General features: G+C 41.1%; 1 protein-coding gene across 1 annotated transcript; it reads left to right on the forward strand.

Moving 5' to 3' along the window:
• Positions 1-15854: 15854 nt before the first annotated feature.
• Positions 15855-24565, forward strand: LOC135511032 (tumor necrosis factor receptor superfamily member 6-like). The gene is made up of 9 exons (XM_064932492.1): positions 15855-16123; positions 19070-19208; positions 19457-19591; positions 19704-19821; positions 20253-20329; positions 20459-20551; positions 20757-20821; positions 22194-22212; positions 22307-24565. Exons 1-9 carry the CDS (start codon positions 16085-16087, stop codon positions 22618-22620), a joined length of 999 nt encoding a protein of 332 aa, XP_064788564.1. The 5' UTR covers positions 15855-16084; the 3' UTR covers positions 22621-24565.
• Positions 24566-25008: the final 443 nt, after the last annotated feature.

Here is a 25008-nt window from a genome sequence, read left to right on the forward strand (position 1 = left end):
AAAATATTCCAGCCTGTATTAGGAAAACAGTTCTGTAGCATATCATTTGCATCATCTGACCACTTCCGTATTAAGCGAGTCACTGGTACTTCCTGCTTTAGTTTTTGCCAAATGGAGGGCGAGGGAGAGCTTTGTATGTGTAGAATGTGTGTAGAATGTGGTCTAGAGTTTTTTCCCACATGTGACATGCTGGTAGAAAAGAGGCGAAACGGATTTAAGTTTTCCTGCATTGATTGGCATTAACTGGCCACTAGGAGCGCCACTTCTGGATGAGTATTCCTAACACATTTTTAAGTAAATAACACACTGAGTATTTGATGGGACGGTACATTTCAACAATAAAGCACCAAAATGCCAGTGAAGCAGAGGTTGATGGTTATTTTGAGGACCCAGGCATCTGTGTGAATGACATGGACTGATAGACATAAACTTGAATTACTGAAGAACAACCATCCCTATAGAATGACCTCAATCCAGACGAACCAGTTACAGATATTGATTACAGACCTGAGACGGAACTAATCAACTGATTCTACATCCAGTCACTGACCTCTCATAGACAAGACCAGCTCTGTTGGTTGGAGTAAGGAGCTGAGACACAAAGTGAGTTAGCTCAGCTCACTCGATTAGAACTAGGGCAGACATGATGAGCCTGTTAACTCAGTTCACCTGTGAGAATCAGACTCTCCACCAGTCAACTATCAACCACCTAGACAGACACAATTTGTTTACAGAAGCCTAGTAAAAAGAGAGATAGAAGAGGGCGACAACGGTTCCCTACAATCGACTTCAGACCAGACACTGATGTCAGACAGTAGTGGGTAATTTCTATGAAAGAAGATATCCACAGACATGGCAGAGAGAAAAAGAGAGAGAGACTAGCTACATGTTTCCAAGTTATGTTTCCATTAACTTGTCCAGTGAGACATGGGACATAGAGAGAAAGAAGGTGGGAGAGAGGAAGTAAGACAAAAGATGAGTTGGAGTATAAGTGATATTTGGTGTTAACAGTATCTTGGGTTTTCAAACCCAGATAGTGGGTGACACTGTGGGGTACAGTGTATTCATGGATGCCAAGGGAAGCCAAGCTTCCCTGAAAAATTGACCAAGAAAAAAATAAAATAATGTATCTTTCTTCTCTCTGTGTTTCATGATTTTCCTTCAATTCGCAAAAGAGGCTGAATGTATCTCACTGGAGAAAGCATCCGAGCGAGCGAAACAGCGCCCCTCTGTCTCAGTATGTGTAGGCCATATATCTGATGCTGTCTGGTCAAACTGAGTATGACATTGTTGTCGCCTGTAGCATTGAATTCAAGGGAAGCCAGAGAGCAATTGGCTTTCCTTGATAAAAAAATTATAATAGCCAATCAGAGTTGAGCTAAACTGAGTGAGTTCAAAGCCAGTTTAGAATTGGCTTCACACCAATCACAAGCCAAAAGTCATTTACAGAAATAATGTGAATTGTTCCATCTCACTGTGTCCTAGCTAGCTAAAATCGTCCCTTTAGCTATGGATAGAGATAGGGATTTGGCAGTGGTTTTACTTAATTGTCCGTAATGGCCAATGATTATAACGGTAATTCTGATCTAACCATAAATTCTTACATTGTGCCCTTGACCTAAATTCAATATGAGGCTAGATGTAGTAGGCTAATGTTAACTAGCTGGCCTGGCGCATCATTGCCCACAAAAAGACTTTTAGCCAGTTAGTAACAAAAACAAAAATCCTGTACTGTATGACAGTCATGAAAGAAAGGAGGATGGCATTGGTGTTTCTGGGTGACTCAACATGGGTTTTTTTCACATGCGCACACGAATACACACACACACACACACACACACACACACACACACACACACACACACACACACACACACACACACACACACACACACACACACACACACACACACACACCATGGACAGCTATATCAAATGTAGTTTATGTTGATTGGACAAAATAGTTTTTGGTATCTTAGTTGTGACTGTATTAGGCTAAGCGTAGGTGATTTGATGATGTTGAAATATTGAAGTTGAAATAGCAACTCCGGATGCTGGCCTTCTAGACAAAGTTCCTCTGTCCAGTGTCTGTGTTCTTTTGCCCATCTTAATCTTTTCTTTTCATTGGCCAGTCTGAGATATGATTTTTTCTTTGTAACTCTGCCTAGAAAGCCAGCATCCCAGAGTTGCCACTTCACTGTTGACGTTGAGACTGGTGTTTTGCGGGTACTATTTAATGAAGCTGCCAGTTGAGGACTTGTGAGGCGTCTGTTTCTCAAACTAGACACTCTAATGTACTTGTCCTCTTGCTCAGTTGTGCACCAGGGCCTCCTACTCCTAATGTCTATTCTGGTTAGGGCCAGTTTGCGCTGTTCTGTGAAGGGAGTAGTACACAGCATTGTATGAGATCTTCAGTTTCTTGGCAATTTCTTGCATGGAATAGCCATAATTTCTCAGAACAAGAATAGAGTGACGAGTTTCAGAAGAAAGGTCTTTGCTTCTGGCCATTTTGAGCCTGTAATCAAACCCATAAATGCTGATGCTCATGATACTCAACTAGTCTAAAGAAGGCCAGTTTTATTGCTTCTTTAATCAGAACAACAGTTTTCAGCTGTGCTAACGTAACTGCTAAAGGGTTGTCTAATGATCGATTAGCCTTTTAAAATTATAAACTTGGATTAGCTAACACAACATGCCATTGGAACACAGGAGTGATGGTTGCTGATAATGGGCCTCTGTACGCCTATATAGATATTCCATTAAAAATCAGCCGTTTCCAGCCACAATAGTCATTTACAACATTAACAATGTCTACACTGTATTTCTGATCAATTTGATGTTATTTTAATTGACAAAAAAAGGATTTTCTTTCAAAAACAAGGACATTTCTAAGTGACCCCAAACTTTTGAAAGGTAGTGTTAGTATTCAGACCCTTCACTCAGCACATTTGGCAGTGATCTTGGGTATGACGCTACAAGCTTGGCACACCTGTATTTGGAGAGTTTCTCCCATACTTCTCTGCAGATCCTCAAATGCTCAGTCAGGTTGGATGGGGAGCCTCACTGCACAGCTATTTTCAGGTCTCTCTCTCTCTCTCTCTCTCTCTCTCTCTCTCTCTCTCTCTCTCTCTCTCTCTCTCTCTCTGGGGGGGGGGCAGCATCATGCTGTGGGGATGTTTTCAATGGCAGGGACTGGAAGACTAGTCAGGATCGAGGAAAAGATGAACGGAGCAAAGTACTGAGAGATGCTTGATGCAAACCTGCTACAGAGCTGTCAGGACCTCAGACTGGGGCGAAAGTTCACCTTCCAACAGGACAATGACCCTAAGCACACAGCCAAGACAATGCAGGAGTGGCTCTGAATTTCCTTGAGTGGCCCAGCCATAGCTCAGACTTTAACTCGATCGAACATCTATCTCTCTCTTTCTCTCTCTCTCTCTCTCTTTCTCAAGTTAATACTTTGTAGCGCCACCTTTTGCTGCGATTACAGCTGTAAGTCGCTTGGGGTATGTCTCTATCAGTTTTGCACATCGTGAGACTGAAATTTATTCCCATTCCTCCTTGCAAAACAGCTCGAGCTCAGTGAGGTTGGATGGAGAGCATTTGTGAACAGCAGTTTTCAGTTCTTTCCACAGATTCTCGATTGGATTCAGGTCTGGACTTTGACTTGGCCATTCTAACACCTGGATATGTTTATTTTTGAACCATTCCATTGTAGATTTTGCTTTATGTTTTGGATCATTGTCTTGTTGGAAGACAAATCTCCGTCCCCGTCTCATGTCTTTTGCAGACTCCATCAGGTTTTCTTCCAGAATGGTCCTGTATTTGGCTCCATCCATCTTCCCATCAATTTTAACCATCTTCCCTGTCCCTGCTGAATAAAAGCAGGCCCAAACCATGATGCTGCCACCACCATGTTTGACAGTGGGTATGGTGTGTTCAGGGTGATGAGCTGTGTTGCTTTTACGCCAAACATAACGTTTTGCATTGTTGCCAAAAAGTTCAATTTTGGTTTCATCTGACCAGAGCACCTTCTTCCACATGTTTGGTGTGTCTCCCAGGTGGCTTGTGGCAAACTTTAAACAACACTTTTTATGGATATCTTTAAGAAATGGCTTTCTTCTTGCCACTCTTCCATAACGGCCAGATTTGTGCAATATACGACTGATTGTTATCCTATGGACAGAGTCTCCCACCTCAGCTGTAGATCTCTGCAGTTCATCCAGAGTGATCATGGGCCTCTTGGCTGCATCTCTGATCAGTCTTCTCCTTGTATGAGCTGAAAGTTTAGAGGGACGGCCAGGTCTTGGTAGATTTGCAGTGGTCTGATACTCCTTCCATTTCAATATTATCGCTTGCACAGTGCTCCTTGGGATGTTTAAAGCTTGGGAAATCTTTTTGTATCCAAATCCGGCTTTAAACTTCTTCACAACAGTATCTCGGACCTCCCTGGTGTGTTCCTTGTTCTTCATGATGCTCTCTGCCCTTTTAACGGACCTCTGAGACTATCACAGTGCAGGTGCATTTATACGGAGACTTGATTACACACAGGTGGATTGTATTTATCATCATTAGTCATTTAGGTCAACATTGGATCATTCAGAGATCCTCACTGAACTTCTGGAGAGAGTTTGCTGCACTGAATAATTTTGCACGCCCAATTTTTCAGTTTTTGATTTGTTAAAAAAGTTTGAAATATCCAATAAATGTCGTTCCACTTCATGATTGTGTCCCACTTGTTGTTGATTCTTCACAAAAAAATACAGTTTTATATCTTTATGTTTGAAGCCTGAAATGTGGCAAAAGGTCGCAAAGTTCAAGGGGGCCGAATGCTTTCGCAAGGCACTGTAGGTACATAGACACTAACTCTGAGTATAAGAGTTAATTGGATGGTTGATGTTCTTGACACATTTTAACAGTAAAGTTTTTCCGCTTTGACCACATTGAGAAACCAGCACTCTGTTAGTGGTGGTTTGGGAAACACGTGTGAGAGAGAGAGCACACCCTGATGTTTCCTGTGTGTGTGTGTGTGTGTGTGTGTGTGTGTGTGTGTGTGTGTGTGTGTTAGTGTGTGTGTGTGTGTGTGTGTGTGTCTACTGTATACTTCATGTGCATGTTGAATGAAAAGAAGTGTTATACAAATTGTGAAGAACATTTTTGTATTAGCATTTTCCTATGTGTTGTATACAAGCATGTATCTCTGTATACAATATCTATTCATTTGGATCCATTTTTTTTTTTGATGTGCAATTCACATCTGTGCCAAATAGAATAAACCTTAACTAGCAACATCTTCTACTGTAGGGGCTAACTGAGCAAGGTACTAATCAGAATAGAAATAGCCTTAATTGAATCCATAAAGCTGCATGTCTTCTTATAGCAGTTCCCCAATCAGCTTCGTTTCTCACATACTGTATCTATCTCAAATCAAATCAAAGTTTGTCACGTGCACATGATACAGCAGGTGTAAACAGCATAGTGAAATGCTTACTCTTCCTCAACAATGCAATTATGCTAAATCATATAAAATAATACACATGAGAATGTACACTATATACAAGGCCAATACTAGTACCATTCAATGCGATCGAAGGAGTTGCTATTGTAGCCAGTCAAAATGCTCTCAACGGTAAAGCTGTAGAACTTTTAGAGGATTTGAGGGCCCATGCCAAACTTTTTCAACTTCTTGAGGGGAAGAGGCACTGTCGCACCTTCTTCACGACTATGCGCGTGTTCGGACCATTTGAAGTCTTTAGTGATTTGGACACCGTGGAACTTGAAACTGTCTACCTGCTCCACTGCAGCCCCGTCGATGTGGATGGGTATAGATGTCAGACACCGCCTGGTATAGATGTCCTCAATGGCTGGGAGCTCGCCCCCGGGGATGTACTGGACCATCCGTACCATCCTCTGTAGAGCCTTGCGGTTGAGGGCGGGCAGCTACTGCTGATGCAGCCAGACAGAATGTTATCAACAGTGTATCTGTAGAACTAGAATGTGTTCATAGGAACCCACCCAACCCAGTTGGGGATGGCACCTACAAAGTGTGTTTGCATGTGTGTGTGTGTGCTTGTGTGTTAGTGCATGCATGCCTATGTGTGTGCGCAGGGTGGTCCCCCAGTTGCATTTATCTACTATAACAGTACATCATTTATACATTTACATGACCATTTAGTCATTTAGCAGACGCTCTTATCAAGTTTACAGTTAGTATGACAATGTGCTGAGGTTTCATGTCTTTTCACTTCCTCTGTGATTTTGGCAGAGGGAGAGGGAGAGAGGCATGCTTAAGACCTGCAGTTAAAAGCTCTCGACCACAAATAAATGTGTGATTCATCACTTCCTTCCTATTGAGCATGAATAGCGCAAGAGCACAGGGTGTAAACTCTTTTCTCCTCTTCTCTCTCTGTGTGTGTGTGTGTGTGTGTGTGTGTATATGTGTGCTGGTTTAGTCCATGTAGTATGTGGACAGAGACCCTGCATACATTAGCTATACATATAAAGTACAAGTATGCGTAGTGTGTGTAGACTGTAGTAGAAGGAGCTCTCCAGTTCTCCTGCCGACCTCTGGTGCCATCTGCCAGCGACAGGGAAGAAATGCAAATCAGCTGCATCCCTATAATCCACCAGGGCCAGCTCTCTCCATTAGAGCAGTCCACAAAACTAAACTAGGTCAGACAGACCAGCAGCCAGCTGTGTGTGTGTGTGTGTGTGTGTGTGTGTGTGTGTGTGTGTGTGTGTGTGTGTGTGTGTGTGTGTGTGTGTGTGTGTGTGTGTGTGTGTGTGTGTGTGTGTGTGTGTGTGTGTGTGTGTGTGTGTGTGTGTGTGAAAGACGGCACACATGCACAGTTCCTTTGTGTAGTGAGATGACTGTACGTGTGTGTATGGGGGATGGAGGTTGGGTTGATATGACAGGGTATAGAGGCCTTATTATCATATTATCTATCGTGTGTGTTTGTGTGTGTGTGTGCATGAATATCACTTACAGACATTCTAACACACAACGACCTTACAACACTCATCTTCAAACATATCTTTTAACACAAAATTATCACATGATGTCGACACACAGTATGTGACCAGACAGGGCGGCTTAGAAACTCAATGGCAAATAATGCCTCTTATCTGAGCCTGAGCCACAACACAACTGACAGGGAACCTATTAAACTTCTGAAAACCAAACAGCCAGGAGGATGATGCAACATTAAGGCAACACTTGCGTAATGCAGACAGACGCGTCCTTTCTCATATCTCTGCCTGGGACGACGCCTCTGAATTATAAATGAGGACTCTTTGCAGCCACTGTTATGCTCACAATTATGTGTGTTTTTTACTGTGTTATTCTCCATTATAAACTGAGTGGTTTGAGCCCTGAATGCTGATTGGCTGTCACTCGTGGTATATCAGACTATATACCACAGCTATGACAAAATATTTATTTTTACTGCTCTAATTACGCTGGTAACCTGTTTATAATATCAATAAGGCACCTCGGGGGTTTGTGATATATGGCCAATATACCACAGCTAAGGCTGTGTCTAGGCACTCCGCCTTGCGTCGTGCATATGAACAGCTCTTAGCCCCCTTTCCCTTATTGCTTAAATATATTATAATCTCTGTCTTTCACCTTGATTTGAGATATTCAATTCCTATTATTTTCATTAACTGTTTTCCCAGTCTTGATTGCATTTACCTTGTTTTTTTGTTCTTGGATAGTCAAGTATAGTGGTGTGGAGTTTCACTGCTCTGTGAATGTGAAGGTGAATGCGTATGTTAACGTGTGAATAGAAGTGAGAGAGAGAGAGAGAGCAGAGGGATAGAGTGTGAATGAGAATGAGTGAGGGAGAAGTAAAACATCTGATCTGACATCTGAAGTTAATTTCATGTAATAAACATGTAGTCACAGTAAGGCCTACAATAAATATTACATGCTTTTAAGAATTGTTCTTGAGAAAACACAGATATCCTACAGTCAGTAAAGTTAGCTGGAAAATTATATTTTCCTCCTCTAACTTATCTAGCGGGCAGATGTGCACTGTTGAGGGACATGGGACAATGTTTTTCATTTCCTGCGTTAAGATTGTTTCCCTACAGTATATAGGCTAATCTTGTAGATATGTCCAGATGCATGTGTGGAAGTGTCTGCCTTCTTTCTGAACAAATGGTTAGAACATTAGAATGGGCAAAATGAGTGAACTAAGCAACTTTGAGCATGGTATGATCGTTAGTGCCAGAAATGCAGAAAGGCTTCCTGGCTGGCTTCCTGGGCTTTTCACGCATGACATGGTCTAGGATTTACCGAGAATGGTGCGACAAACAAAAAACATTCAGTCAGCGGCAGTCCTGTGGGCAAAAACAGGTCGATGGTCGAAGGAGCAAAAATCGTGCAAGCTAACCGGCGAGCCACAAACAGGCAAATAACAGAGCAGTACTACAGTGGTGTGGAGAACGGCATCTTGGAATGCACAACTTGTCAGTCCTTGTCACGGAAGAGTTATGGCAGCAGACGACCACACTGGGTTACACTCCTATCAGCTAGAAACAAGAAGAAATGGCTCCAGTGGGCATGCGATCAACAACACTGGACAATTGAAGAGTGGAAAAACATTGCCTGGTCTGACGAATCCCGGTTCCTATTGTGTCATGCTGATGGCAGAGTCAGGATTTGGCGTAAGTCCATGGCCCCATCCTGCCTGGTGTCAATGGTAGAGGCTGGTGGTGGTGGTGTAATGGCGTGGGGAATGTTTTCCTGGCAAATGTTAGGTCCCTTGATACCAATTGAGCAATGGTGCCATGCCCCAAATAATTCAGGCCATTCTGGAGGAAAAGGGGGGTCTGACCCAGTACTAAATGGGTGTACCTAATAAACTGGACCATGGCCTTGAGTAGGCTAGGGGAGAGACTACTTCAGATTTCAGCATCACCAGTTAGCTAGCTCACATGTCCCATACAAGACCTGTGCAAGTAGAGAGTTTAAGGAGCATGAGGACAGGAAGAGGACAGGAAGAGGACAGGTTGAGGACAGTGTGATGACATGACAGAGACAGGTGGTGAGGAGTTGACATGTTGACTAGGGGTCTGTACAGCTGCAGGCACACTGGTTTAGCTCATTCTGCCTCTGTTCTGTTTGCATTAAGTCCCTAACCGGATTTCTCAGATACCACTACCCCCGATAAATCTATCTCTATGGGATTTTCAGCTGGGATTATTCCTGTCATTCTCTATGGCAGTCAGAGCCGCACTCGGCACAGCCGGTTGTAACAAGGCATACTATTCACTCTCCTTCCTCCATTGTCTTTCCCTCCAGACACTGTCTGGCTGAATGTTCCCAGTCAAATCCCTCAGCAGTGTACAGACACACAGATACACTCAGCTTTAATTAGGCCGACCACTAGAAACGGGGCAGGGAAATCTCTCTGTACAGACATACCGTCTAGAGCCAGCTTTGCAGATTTATTTCTGTGGGTTTTGTGTGTGTGTGTTTTGTGTGTGAGGGAGAGAGAGAGAAAGTATGTGTGTGTGTGTGTGTGTGTGTGTGTGTGTGTGTGTGTGTGTGTGTGTGTGTGTGTGTGTGTGTGTGTGTGTGTGTGTGTGTGTGTGTGTGTTTGTGTGTGTGTTTCAGCACATAAAGTACTCAAAATTCACTCAACACTCTCTGCTTGCCCCTGAGCTCCTCATCATCAGCTCTGAGGTCACGTCCTGTGGTCATGGAGCAGCATGTCTCTTTTCCTGTTCTATGTGCTGTACGACATCAGCTCTCTGGGCAACCTACACTTCCACATCCACACTGTCCCCTGTACGTGCGAAGGCATCAGGCGGGAAGGGGTGCAAAGCAGGTAAACAGTGGCAACAGTCTATGAGTCACATGCTCTCTAAGACGGTCTGCTTACACATTTACAGTGGTCACATCCTATCTCACCCTGTTCTCACTCTGACTGCTAACGTCATGAGTGCTAGGCTGCAATGGTACCAGGTCAAAGCTCAGAGGTCAGGATCACTGGGCTGAAAGCAACAACACTTTGAAGTTTAGACAGTGTGAATTAAGACTGAGATGAATGGTTTGTGTTTACTTGCCTTTCTTGAACTAACACTTGCACTTGTATTTTCTTTCTAGCACTGACTTTGCTGACAGCTGTGTTATAAAAAAATCTTTCTTCTTACTATGACTGTGATATGCGGTTGTCTTACCTAGCTACCTTACGATGTAAGTCGATATGGATAAGAGTGTCTGCTAAATGACTAAAATTTAAAACTTTAATGAAGTGAACATTGAATAATTACAACCTAAACTCAGGCCAAAACACCGAGCAGACTACCTAATTACTCAATTTGGAATGGAGAAAATTAAACAGCTTTGAAAACCCTGTAGTCTGACATACTTTAACAGCAAGTCACTTCTACAACTTTACCAGTTTTAGAACAGTAACAGTTTAAACAAATTGGCTACCATTGAATAATAATAACATAGTCTTGAAATTCACTACTGTAAAAAATGACTTGTTAACATACTCGTACCCCCTGCAAGTAGATCTATTACCTGTGTCCTCTTACTCCACTCACTCTCTGAAGGGAAACTTCGCTATACATTCCTATGCATCCTCCACACAACAAAACACAACACTGCTTTTTCCATTTTTGTGGAATAGCAAAGCTAGTACGAGAAGGAAAGAAAACATTCTGCTGAGGCTTGGAAACCAAATCTACTATTCACCCAAAAAGACTGTTTGGGGAACACAGACTGGCTAGACTTTACGCTTTCAAAATTTGATGAGAAACATTCAGAGCTCATACAGGGGAATCTCTTCCAAGAAATTAAATGAACGACTGTGTTGAACTAATTCTGTCATCCATTTGGCTTGAATAAATGAGAGGTATTGTCTGGTTTGAAAGCCTCACAGCAAACCGTGGTAGAATCCCCAACCATAGCTGTAAATTAAGGGTCAAAGTACGGTTTTGGAATCTTCAACTGCTGTTACTTTTCAACATAAGTAAAGTACTAACCAAATGATGTGTCTGTGTGCAGGCTATAGGCCTACCTAAAAGTCAGGGTACAGGGTGAATATGTACTGGCTAACTTAGGCACACATGCACGCACGCACACACACAGACACACACACATCTTTGCTTAAAGGCTTTAAGCATCTGATAAGGTGCTACTTGCCTGTCAAGCTCAAACAGGTCTACAAATGCAAACATCCACTCAAAGTATTTAATATGTCAATCTATAGGATTAAACAGTCAGACTGGTGTGATATTTACAGTCCTGGGTGAAGATAAACATTAGCTACATCACTCCCTGATGCAATATCAGAGACCTACAGAACACATACCATTCATCTGACCTAGTCTAGTATTCATGATGTCACTGTCAATCAAGAAAATGAAGAAAATGTGAACGATTCAGGTTGAACACTTTATTGAGCTATTTCAATATCAAATGTCCTTCTCCATCCATACATCTGTTGTGAACTGCCAAAGACGTATAATATGTGCGATTGCTTGAAAATATGACACATTTTTCCTTACAGAAATGTCTATAGAGATATGTGACTAAACATGTTTATCAGCTGTATAGGTCTATATTTCAGTTTTGAAGAGCCATAAGAACAGACGTTGTAGGCTAGCACAAAGCTAAGTCGGGACTTCCAAGAATCAATCAGTCTACAAAGGGCTGAAATTTGATACACATGGAAAAACAAAACAAATCCCACAGGAGGTCTGCTTCTAGGAAGTTCTTGTTCTCCAGCCAAAAATACTTTTCTTTTAAGATAAAAATTAACATGAGGCCTTTTTGTAGAAAGGCTAAAGTCCTAGTTGACTCCACTTGGCAGAGATCAAACAAATAGTTGAGGGAACTGTTTTTTAAACATTGTTTGTAAAAAAAAAACACAGGTGAAATCAATGAACAAAAATGAAAGACAGGGCTACGTCCAAGAACACAAAGAAACAGGGCTACGTTCAAGAACACAACGAAACAGAACACAAGGTTGACTAAGAAAATAAACACAGAACCTTACAGTATCAGCACCATGGACAGAGCGTGCCACGGATTGTGTGTGTGTGTTTGTGTGTAGGGGGGCTATGGAAAGCCACTGGGTGGTTAGGTATGACTCATTTGAGTGTCCATAAAAAGCATTAAAAAATTCTGCTCATCTGTGGTAAGCTATGTGAATAACGTGGTAAGATACGTGAATGAAGAGATACGCCTCCGCCTGTAATATCTGATTTTGATTTATAAGGACGGGGTCAAGTTTACAGTTGAAGCTGCTTCATTGAACTCTGCCTCACGCCACACCACTACAGAGTTTAGTTAGCTTCTTAGCTAGCTTTAAAAGGCATTAGTGTTATTAGCCTATTTAGCTCTAACCAGCTAATCTGCCACTGCCATTATGGATATCAGAAATGAAACCACAGAGGCCGCCGCCAAGCCCTGCAGCACTGAAGCTGCCGAGCTCCAGCTAGCTCTGTGTGAAGAGCCCCCCCATTCCACAAGTGCCGCCAGGATAATAGCTTCACAGCCCCCTCCACCCCCCGACTGTTCCCGATAATTAATAGCAACTGGTTCATAGGCAGAGAGTGGCTGCAATACTAGGTTACTGCAGATGCGACATTTTGGTTCCCATGTCAAAAGTCCTGTATTAGGTCTAATGCTAATTCAGACAAGGCCTTAACCCAAGGCATGTATTCTATCTGGAAGCATGCTATTGATAGAAACAAAGGATTCGCTAGGCACGCATAAAGCAAGGAGAATTTGAAATGCACTACACTATGGAAAGAAAAACAAGTTGTATTTGGCTGCATTCACATAGGCTGTTTGTAATTGGTGAATTACCCTATCTATCTTGTAGCCTATATTCGTTGCCAAATAGGCCTTGCTTTACAGTGTAGGCCGCTGTCCGTTGTGCTGATACAGGGGAGATGGTTTACAGATTTTGCGCCAACATGTCACTTTAAAAGCACTCAATGGTCTTGGAGTCTCGGCATTTGAACTTTATGTTTACTATGATGTAGCGTTATATAAGTAGAATTCAATATAATTCAAATGCAAGAACCCCCCAAAATTGTACCCCCTCGCCGATTTTAGCTGCCCCCTTAGTCACTTTATCCTGGTGCCGGGTCTGCTCTGACCACTCTCTTGCTCTCTCTACTTTCCCTCTCCCAGAAATGTCAATAAGCTATTAGAATGGCAAGGGTGATACCATGTACAGTAGCTCCATTGTTTTATTTTTTTAAAGGCATGACAGGAGTAACACGCAACAGTAAGTGTTTAACTAATGTACCAACCTATGACTGGATCATATATATCGTATAAGGCTATTTTATTCTCAGTATACAATCCTAAAAATATCACACTAAAAAATCACTACCGGCCTATACAATTAAAATTGTAACAATCGGTCCTCACATCTCCACTGTGATAGCATGTGATATCGTGATTTAGAGTCATGGCTCGAATGAATGTACAAACATACTGTATGTGTCTGATAGAGATGTGTGGTAACTGAGTGATGTGACAGTCGATGCTGTGCCTCACCAGTAGGGATTACTCCATAAGTGTAGTATGCAGACCGTTGGTCTGTAGGGAGCTCTGGATTGCGTCAACCTTTAACCCTAAAAGTGCAAACGGGTAAATTTTAACCCCAATGGGTTCAAAAAATAATTTCTAAACCATATTTTTATCACAAAATTTTATGACATTGTCAAGCAACTAGTCACAGACAAAAAAACACAATTAACCACGATTTATGTGATAAAATGGAGGGTGGAAAAATAATCTCTCTTTTGTATACTAGTGGTGAGTGCCGAAAATGAAAATGTGCTCTCAATAGTTAACTTTGTGTGGTAGATTTCTTAATAAAAAATAAATCAGAAATGTAAATCTGTATTTAGCTACAGTGCATTCGGGAAAAGTATTCGGACCCCTTGACTTTTCCACATTTTGTTACGTTAGAAATTCTAAAATTGATTACAATTATTGCATCCATTTCTCCATATTATGTCTATCATGGATTTATATTCTATTTGGAACGAATTGATGACATGAGTATATGGCCAGAAGTGTTTCCTGTCCACCTGATTAGAAGGAAACCTCGAGGCCGTATAAGTCACCGAGGAGTGTCTTATGCAATGTAGTCTCAACATGGTTGACTGTAGCTAATACACTGACTGGCAGTTTAGGATTACCAACCAATGCTCTCTATTGCACAGCATGGTAGGAAGAGAGCTTGTTAGTGAAACAATCGAATCTGCCTCGGGACTTGGTGTGCTTGAAAAATGACTAGCACACATCCTGTCGGTCCTGACGGTTCGCTGCAGCAACGGACCCCTGAAAAAAAGTAAAGAGAGGAGCTACCCAGTCCTTCCCGCGCTAAGGCCACTCACTTCCTCTAGTGGTACATGCAGCGATATACTATGCCTTCAGATAGTAGTTACACCCCTTGACTTCTTTCACATTATGTGGTTACAGCCTGAATTCATAATGTATTAAATATATATATATTTCTCTCACCCATCTACACACAATACACCATAATGACAAAGTGACATTTTAGACATGTGTGAATTTATTCAAAATTAAATACAGAAATATCTCATTTACATAAGTATTCACACCCCTGAGTCAATACATGTTAGGATCACCTTTGGCAGCGATTACAGCTGTGAATCTTTCTGGGTAAGTCTCTAAGAACGTTGCACACCTGGATTGTACAATATTATTATTTTCAAAATTATTCAAGCTCTGTCAAATTGGTTGTTGATCATTGCTAGAGAACCATTTTTCAAGTATTGCCATAGATTTTGAAGTAGATTTAAGTCATAACTGTAACTAGGCCATTGGGAACATTCACTGCCTTCTTGGTAAGCAACTCTAGTGTAGATTTATCCTTGTGTTTTAGGTTATTGTCCTGCTGAAAGGTGAATTCATATACCAGTGTCTGGTGGAAAGCAGACCGAACCAGGTTTTTCTTTAGAATTTTGCCTGTGCTTAGCTCCATTCTATTTATTTTTTATCCTAAAAAATTCCCCAGTCTTGAGCAATTACAAGCATGCCGATAACATGATGCAGCCACCACTATGCTTGAAAATATGGAGAGTGGTACTCGGTAATTTGTTGTATTGGATTTGCCCCAGATATAACTTTTTATCCTGAATACAAAGTGTTATGTGCTTTGTCACATTAGGTTAGTATTGTGGAGTTTTTTCCTATCACAACCATTCAACTCCGTAACTGTTTTAAAGTCACCATTGGCCTCATGGGGAAATTCCTGAGTGGTTTCCTTCTTCTCTGGCAACTGCGTTAGGAAGCACACCTGTATCTTTGTGGTAATTATGTGTATTGATACACCATCCAAAGTGTCATTAATAACTTCACCATGCTCAAAGGAATATTCAATGTCTGATTTTTATTTTTACCCATCAACCAATGGTCTTTGTGGTTGAATCTGTGTTTGAAATTCAGTGCTCGACAGAGGGACCTTACAGGTATGTGTGGGGTACTGAGATGAGGTAGTCATTAAAAAATCTTGTTAAACACTATTCTTGCACACAGAGTGAGGCAATGCAATTTATTATGTGACTTGTTAAGCAAAGGTTTACTTCTGAACTTATTTAGGCTTGCCATAACAAAGTGGTTGAATCCTTATTGACTCAAGACATTTCAGCTTTTCATTTTCAATTCATTTGTAAATATTTAGAAAAACATAATTCCACTTTGACATTGTGTTATTGTGTGTAGGCCAGTGACAAAAAAAAATCTCAATTGAATCCATTTTAAATTCAGGCTGTAACACAACAAAATGTTGAAAAAGTCAAGGGGTGTGAATACTTTCTGAAGGCACTGTAAATTCCTACTTCAACTCATTGTGTGGATCTCATGAGATGATAAGACTTTTCAGTAGTCAAGCGTACATTTGGATTTCGTTAGTAAATAAAAACATAGTGCTAAATTGTACATATAGTACACCATTAATGAGACTGGGTCTTATTGTGGGTGTCTACTTCCTTCAAAACTAAAACAAACGAACATTTGCAACGACAGTACAGAGGGCGCAGAAATTTCTTCTTGGTGGCGTCAATTTGGAAGATGAACAGATATACGTTTCTATGTGTCCTGTGCATTTTGGTGAGTTGACTATCAACATTTTATCGTTGACATACTTTGTATAGGGTAAACTCTTAACACTTTATTATTGTCAGGCGGTAGCTAACTAAACTAACTCCCATTCAACTCAAGTCACTACGCCGTGATCTTGCGTCAATTAAATAGATGACGACACATCTACAAAACACGATGTATCAATAGTCTGATATATCATATATTTAAGACATTTAATTGTCAACTAACATAATTGCCACTGTAAGATACATGTATCTTTATAACTCCGTAAAGTCTAGCCTAGTCAAATTCATTCACTCGTCTGTGCTGAAGACAAGTAACGTTAGTTTCACTTTCGGTGTACAGTATGTGTATTTTTTTATTCACTTCTTGGGACTTACCACTGGAAATGTGGGTAATATTTGTTTGAGACGTTGATCAATGAGATTTCATTCTTTATTCACCCACCTAAAATATAGCCAGAAATTTGTTGAATTCCCAATGTGTTATCACTATACTTTCAACCACCTAAAAGCACAACCAAATTCCAATAGAAAAACATTGACATGTTTTATCACTTCGCTTTCAGCCATTTAAAAAGCACAACAACGTTCAAGATGGAATGTCATATACACTGAGTATACAAAACATTAAGAACACCTGCTCTTTCCATGACAGACTTACCAGGTGAATCCAGGTGAAAGCTATGACCCCTTATTGTTGTCACCTGTTAAATCCACTTCAATCAGTGTAGATGAAGGAGAGAAGATAGGTTAAAGAAGGATTTTTAAGCCTTGAGACATGTATTGTGGCTCCCGAGTGGCACAGCGGTCTAAGACACTGCGTCTCAGTGCTAGAGGTGTCACTACAGACATCCTGGTTCGAATCCAGGATGTATCACAATCTGCCGTGATTGGATGTCCCATAGATGTCCCCACTGGGCGCACAATTGGCCCAGCGTCGTCCGGGTTTGGCCGGTGTAGGCCGTCATTGTAAATAAGAACAAAAGATTTAAGAGCCTTTGAACGGGGTATAGTAGTATGTGCAAGGCGCACTGGTTTGTGTCAAGAACTGCAACACTGCTGGATTTTTCACACTCAACAGTTGGATGTTACTCATTTTAAGGTTGAATCAATACTGTTGCATTAGTTTGTAAGATACATTAAATAGCCTAAAGTTAAGGCTAATTAATTTATTGCAAAAGTCATCTTGAATTGTGTTTGGTTGAAATATCAACATTTGAAGGAGATGTATCTTTTGTGCCACAGACTTAGTCTGGCTTTGATTCCAGTTTGTCTACAAATTAATAATCTATATGTTGGATTCACACTTTCATTTCATCCAAAATATGTATGTTAAAGAAAAGGACTAAATTACATCAAATCAAACTTTAAATGCAGTTTAGTTAAATTTAGATTCAGTCTTATTCTTTAACTTAGGTTTTTGGTTGAGATGGAGACCTGAAACCAACATATTAATTAACAACTTGAAGATTACAGGCTGTATCACAACCAGCCGTGATTGAAAGTCCCATAGGGCTGCGCACAATTGGCCCAGCGTGGTCCGGGTTAATGTTTGAGAATTGATTGCTTCACGTGTGTGTAAAATATTACTGTTGGCAGATTTTTTTATTCATAGATTTTAGATGTGTATGGCAATGTGTTGTTTTTGCAAAACGCTATATGTCCATTGTTTAGCTGGAATGGAATGTTTGTATCCTGAATATTTGACTGTGATATATGGTTGTCTCACCTAGCTATATTAAAATGAATGTACTTTAATTATTAATTCATTTTTTATTTAACCTTTATTTGACTAGGTAAGTCCGTTAATTAAGAACACATTATTATTTACAATGACGGCCTACAAAAAGGCAAAATGCCTCCTGCAGGGATGGGGGCTGGGGTTAAAAATACAAAATAAATCAAATATAAATCATGACAAGAGAGTCAACACAACACTACATAAAGAGAGACCTAACACTTACTGTAGGTATGGTTCCAGGCACCCCAGCTTGAGTGTCAAGAACTGCGACAATGGTGTGTTTTTCCATGCTCAACAGTTTCCCTGTGTATCAAGAATCCAACACCTAAAGGACATCCAGCCAACTTGACACAACTGTGGGAAGTATTGGAATCAACATGGGCCAGCATTGCTGTGGAATTCTTTCAACACCTTGTAGAGTCCATGCCCTGACGAATTGAGGCTGATCTGATTGCAAAAGGGGGTGCAAAATAATATTAGGAAGGTGTTCAAAATGTTTTGTACACTTGAGTGCAGGGTTGGGCTTGCAGGGTTGGGCTTGGTTAAAAACCCGGATGGGAGACCAAATGGATAGCTGTACAGTATATAGGTTAATTCTCCAGTAGCAGGTGCTGCTCTGCCCAAAACAAATCCCAGATAGTGGATATAACGTTGAAGATCTGATGATGTGTCAAAGGTACAAAATCAACATATTTGATACAAGGTTTTTAATACAAAATTCTCTATGTTGAAAATTGGTGACCATGATGACATAATCCTGAGGTTGAAATGTCACCCTCAACACAACTGTTGATTACTTTTTTCAAAACTTAAATGTATTATCTACGTAGATTCCACATCACAATACATTGACAAATTACGTTGAAACATGTTGATTCAACCAGTTTGTGCCTAGTGGGTTGACACACATAGGCATGTTTTTTTCTTAATGATCATTATTGACCTTCCAATCATACTTAAATCACTAATACCCCGCTCGCTCTTTCTCACTCGCTTCCTCTCTCTTTCACACACACACACACACACACACACACACACACACACACACACACACACACACACACACACACACACACACACACACACACACACACACACACACACACACACACACACACACACACACACACACACATTGTGTGCCTACTGTAACTGCCTACTTACTCTGTCCGTTTTAATAACACGCAATAATGTCATGGCATTTAACAGTGTATAGTTCGTTCAGCTACAACTTCCAAAGCAGAGCAGAGTTCCCAAGACATAACCATCAAATTGCGCACCAAAAGGCAGAGTTGTCAAGATGGCAATTACCAATATGAAAACAAGACATGCTGTCTCTGTGCTGCTGGTAAGCATCTAAAATGTTTAATATTATCTGTATTGAACTATCTAACTTGAGCTTTTTTATGGTCCCCACCATGACAGCATAACACCATAATAACAGCGCAAGAACATTTACTTTGGCATGAGAACTGAAATGTTCACTAGTTAATATATGTACTGTCTCAGTCAACTGTAAATTGCATGAATAAAATGATTGTATGCTACTATGTCTTTCCCTCTGACTCCCTATGTCTTGGTACTCTGTGTGTACAGGCCATCATCTGGACAGCCACTGTAGTATGAACACAGACGATGGGACTTGTATTCTCTGTGAGCTAGGCAGAACCTACAACAGTTACCCGAACTTCCTGGACTCTTGTGAGCCCTGCACATCTTGCAACCCTAAAGGTAGGCATACACACACACGCAACAGGTGGAACTAACACCCTAACATAAGTCCTACCTACAGTAGCAAGTGAGGTTTCTAACGTACTGTCATGGTGGTGGTTGTCCTCCGTAGCCAATCTGGAGGTGGAGGACAAATGTACCATCATCAGGGACACAGTGTGTCGATGCCAGCAGGGCCACTACTGTGACAAGGGGAAGGTGCACTGCAGGGCCTGCTACCCGTGTACCATGTAAGTCCAGAATACTGTAGTTTAACCAAATAACCATCAAATAAAACATTGATTTGGTTTATTGTTTGTAAATGCTAAAGGTAGACTCAGCGAAATGATGTTGCCACGAGTAGCGCTACAGATATTGAGATGAGTGAGATGCAAGACTTTGCTTTCCCACAGTCACACACAGTATCTGTGCATGTACATGGGTTCGCTTCACGCTGTTAAAGTGTGGTAGACACGGGACTAAAACAGCGGAGAAGTTGAGCCTCACGCTTCACCACTATTACTAGATGCGGACATTGACCCACTATGCTGTTTATCTTTCTGTATCTACGTCATATCGCTGGGTCTACCTTTATAACACATTGTTAAATCGGTTGTAGGCCTATTATTATATAGACTAGAGAGATATCAACCTGCATCAAATCTTTTAATTTATCTTCAAGATGTGGGGATGAAGGTACCAAGGTTGCCTGTACCACCACCAACAACACCATATGCCATGACGACCAAAAACAAGGAGGTTTGGGGATTGAGCAAAACCATAACATTTCAATGCATTGCAAAGTTGTGGTTTCACTTACAGTATGATTATAATAAGTCTGTTTTTTATTTGAAAATGTGGCTGTTATTTTTCATTTCTTTGTTTCAGGAGGAAGAACTCATGCAGCAGTACTTGGCTCAGTTATGGTTATTGCAGTTTTTCTTATTTTCTGCTGTCTGAGGCGAACAAATAAATGTTCTGGTAAGCATTTGGGTCATTCAGACAGCTGTAGGCTATGCTAAACCACCAGAAGGAGGCACAAGAGATTGTTCTATCATTTTAGTTAGTAAAGCAGTTGGAGAGAGCGGAAGTCTGTTTTTCGTTGGAAAGCTCCCTGTCCAAAAGTATCAAAATTATGTTTTCACCCTTGAAACAGTTTTAAAAATGTCTGTTTTTGCTTCGTTAGGGACAAAGCTGGGGCAAAATGGCGGTTTGACCAAAATGCCCAACCAGAATTCAGAGGAAGCTGAGGTAATTATCTTCAATAGGTTACACTACTCCACACTGTCCTTGACCAAAACCACTGCTTAAAACACACCCATGCATCTCTCGTGCTACATTAATGTCACAGTACATACACTACATGACCAAAAGTATGTGGACATCTGCTAACCGAACATCTCATTCCAAAATCATGGACATTAATATGGAGTTGGTCACTCTTCCGGGAAGGCTTTCCGCAAAATTCTGGAACTTAGCTGCGGGGACTTGCTTCCATTCAGCCACAAGAGCATTAGTGAGGTCTGGCACTGATGTTGGGTGATTAGGCCTGGCTCGCAGTCTGCGTTCCAATTAATTCCCGAAGATGTTAGATCGGGTTGAGGTCAGGGCTCTGTGCAGGCCAGTCAAGTTCTTCCACACTGATCTCGACAAACCATTTCTGTATAGACCTCGCTTTGTGCACGGGGGCATTTTCATGCTAAAACAGAAAAGAGCCTTCCCCAAACTGTTGCCACAAAGTTGGAAGCACAGAATTGTCTAAAATATCATTGTATGCCGCAGCGTTTAGATTTCCCTTCACTGGAACTAAGGGGCCAAGACTGAACCATGAAAAACAGCCCGGACCATTTATTCCACAACCAAACTTTACATTTGGCACTATGCATTGGAGCAGATAGCGTTCACCTGGCATCCGCCAAACCCAGATTCGTCAGTCAGACTGCCAGATGGTGAAGCGGGATTCATCAATCCAGAGAACGCGTTTCCACTGCTCCAGAGTCCAATGGCGGCGAGCTTTATACCACTCCAGCTGACGCTTGGCATTGCACATGGTATCTTAGGCTTGTGTGCGGCTCCTCTGCCATGGAAACCCATTTCAGGAACCTCTCGACGAACAGTTATTGTGCCAACGTTGCTTCCAGAGGCAGTTTGGAACTCGCTAGTGAGTGTTGCAACCGAGGACAAATTATTTTTACGTGCTTCAGCACTCGCCGGTCCCATTCTGTGAGCTTGTGTGGCCTACCACTTCACGGCTGAGCCCTTGTTGCGCCTAGACGTTTCCACTTCAAAATAACAGCACTTACAGTTGACCGGGGAAGCTCGAGCAGGGCAGCAATTTTACGAACTGACTTGTTGGAATCCTATGACGGTGCCACATTGAATGTCACTGAGCTCTTCAGCAAGGCCATTCTACTGCCAATGTTTGTCTATGGAGATTGCATGGCGGTGTGCTCAATTTTATACCTGTTGGCAACGGTGTGGGTGAATTAGCCAAATCCACTAATTTGAAGGGGTGTCCACATACTTTTGTATATATAGTGTATCATGACACTTATTATAATTACTGAGTGAAATATCATTGGGAATTTGTTTTACTTGTAAACATTTGTTTGCTTATTTGCAGGAAATGCAGTCACTGAGGGGTAATGACATCATCAATATTACCATGTTTACTAATATGACCCATATATGCCATCCCCAACTAAGAATTAACCTCACCCTGCTTCTTGGTTTCAGGTATTGACCTCTGGCCACATCTCTCAGATATCGCTAAGACCTTGGGGTGGAAGGACATGAAACAGGTGGCCGAGCGCAGTGGGATGACGATTGCCACCATAGAATCCCACCAGCTAAACTATCCCAATGACTCCGAGGAGCAGTGCTGCAGCCTACTTAGGGCCTGGGTGGAGAGGAAGGGGATGACCACAGCCTCTGAGACACTGATCCATACTCTACGCCGCATGAATAAAAATGCCAAGGCAAATAATATCATGGCTATCTTCAGCAACAAGGAAAACACAGTTTCGAACTCCGGGGTAGAACAAGTGTAGATACCGTAAGGTCAGTGGTACTGTTCATGCCAGTACTAAGTACCTATGTGCAAATAGTTTGTTGAATTACCTGTTTGTTGCATTATAAAATATATATTTATATACAGTTGAAGTCGAAAGTTTACATACACCTTAGCCGAATACATTTAAACTAAAAAAAATCACAATTCCTGACATTTAATCATAGTAAACATTCCCTGTTTTAGGTCAGTTAGGATCACCACTTTATTTTAAGAATGTGAAATGTCAGAGTAATAGTAGAGAGAATGATTTATATAAGCCTTTATTTATTAAATCACATTCCCAGTGGGTCAGAAGTTTACATACACTCAATTAGTATTTGGTACCATTGCCTTTAAATTGTTTAACTTGGGTCAAATGTTTTGGGTAGCCTTCCACAAGCCTCCCACAATAATTTTGGTCCATTCCTCCTGACAGAGCTGGTGTCACTGAGTCAGGTTTGTAGGCCTCCTTGCTCACACATGCTTTTTCAGTTCTGCCCACAAATGTTCTATAGGATTGAGGTCAGGGCTTTGTGATGGCCACTCCAATACCTTGACTTTGTTGTCCTTAAGCCATTTTGCCACAACTTTGGAACTATGCTTGCGGTCATTGTCCATTTGGAAGACCCATTTGCGACCAAGCTTTAACTTCCTGACTGATGTCTCAAGATGTTGCTTCAATATATCCACATATTTTTCTTGCCTCATGATGCCATCTATTTTGTGAAGTGCACCAGTCCCTCCTGCAGCAAAGCACCCCCACAACATGATGCTGCTACCCCCGTGCTTCACGGTTGGGATGGTGTTCTTCGAGTTGCAAGCCTTTCCCTTTTTCCTCCAAACATAACGATGGTCATTATGGCCAAACAGTTACATTTTTGATTCATCAGACCAGAGGACATTTCTCCAAAAGTACGATCTTTGTCCCCATGTGCAGTTGCAAACCGTAGTCTGGCTTTTTTATTGCGGTTTTGGAGCGGTGGCTTTTTCCTTGCTGAGAGGCCTTTCAGGTTATGTCGATATGGGACTCGTTTTTACTGTGGATATAGATACTTTTGTACCTGTTTCCTCCAGCATCTTCACAAGGTCCTTTGCTGTTCTGGGATTGATTTGCCCTTTTCGCACCAAAGTATGTTCATCTCTAGGAGACAAAAGGTGTCTCCTTCCTGAGCGGTATGACGGCTGCCTGGTCCCAGTGGTTATACATGCGTACTATTATTTGTACAGATGAATGTGGTACCTTCAGGCGTTTGGAAATTGCTGCAATTGTACATCTCCAATTGACTCAAATTATGTCAATTTGCCTATCAGAATCTTCTAAAGCCATGCAAAATGTTCTGGAATTTTCCAAGCTGTTTAATGGCACAGTCAACTTAGTGTATGTGAACTTCTGACCCACTGGAATTGTGTTACAGTGAATTATAAGTCAAATAATATGTCTGTAAACAATTGTTGGAACAATTATTTGTGTCATGCACAAAGTATATGTCCGAACTGACTTGCCAAACTATAGTTTGTTAACAAGAATTTGTGGAGTGTTTGAAAAACAAGTTTTAATGACTCCAACCTAAGTGTATGTAAACTTCCAACTTCAAAAAGCATAGCTTGTGATTAGATTACAAAACTATTTGTATCCATTTGTTTTGAGACTAGATATGGTTCGTATTATTGTAGAACAATTATATTAATGGTTTGTAGGTTGACTGATATATACAACATTGTACACATTATTTTTATATCAAATCTTTAAGTACGGTCTCATTGGTTTGACCTGTACTTCCATTTTGTAAACCATTTGGTATTATTAGTTTCCAAATCAAATTGGTAGATACATCTGATGAATTTGAGACTATTTATTTATCACCAAGCCAAGGGTGCTAATGTATGTAAGATTGTAAAATCCCAGCACAAAATGCAGAAAATATGAAAAAGAATTGAGCTGTTACTGTGTACTAGTGTTTGTGTCAGAGAGCATCAAATTAACTGCAAAACAAGTGATACTGCACTTCTCACTTATTTCAACAAGGTGTTGGTATTGTATAGAGTGCCTGTTATTATTTTGTCTGTCACTCAATTGGTGGAGTCAACCACTAGCCATAAAATAATGTTGAGGATTTACACCAACTTCTGAGCCAGAACAAAATTTTAACTTTGTGCCAATGAGTCATCACGAACCTTTCTTACAAACAGAGCCACGGTAGACTTTGGCTAAGATTGGCATTATTATTTTATAAAATAGTATGTGTATGTGTTTACATACAATTTGCAAAGTGATGATGACCAGTGGAAAAAATTATACTTTCAAAGAAATGAAAGTTGGGCACTTGTTTATATTGCAGTGCAATTATTTTCCTTAATTTTATCTACACAATGTCCCTTTCCAGAT

Source organism: Oncorhynchus masou, chromosome 23, assembly GCF_036934945.1.
Source record: "Oncorhynchus masou masou isolate Uvic2021 chromosome 23, UVic_Omas_1.1, whole genome shotgun sequence".
Classification (NCBI taxonomy): Eukaryota; Metazoa; Chordata; class Actinopteri; order Salmoniformes; family Salmonidae; genus Oncorhynchus; species Oncorhynchus masou.

Bases quoted from the DNA above. Each gene is read 5' to 3' on its own strand.
- LOC135511032 (XM_064932492.1), top strand. From the start codon at position 16,085: ATGAACAGATATACGTTTCTATGTGTCCTGTGCATTTTG. The intron at 20,330-20,458 runs GTTTGGGGATTG...TCTTTGTTTCAG, and splicing joins TGACGACCAAAAACAAGGAG to GAGGAAGAACTCATGCAGCA. The intron at 20,552-20,756 runs GTAAGCATTTGG...TTGCTTCGTTAG, and splicing joins GCGAACAAATAAATGTTCTG to GGACAAAGCTGGGGCAAAAT.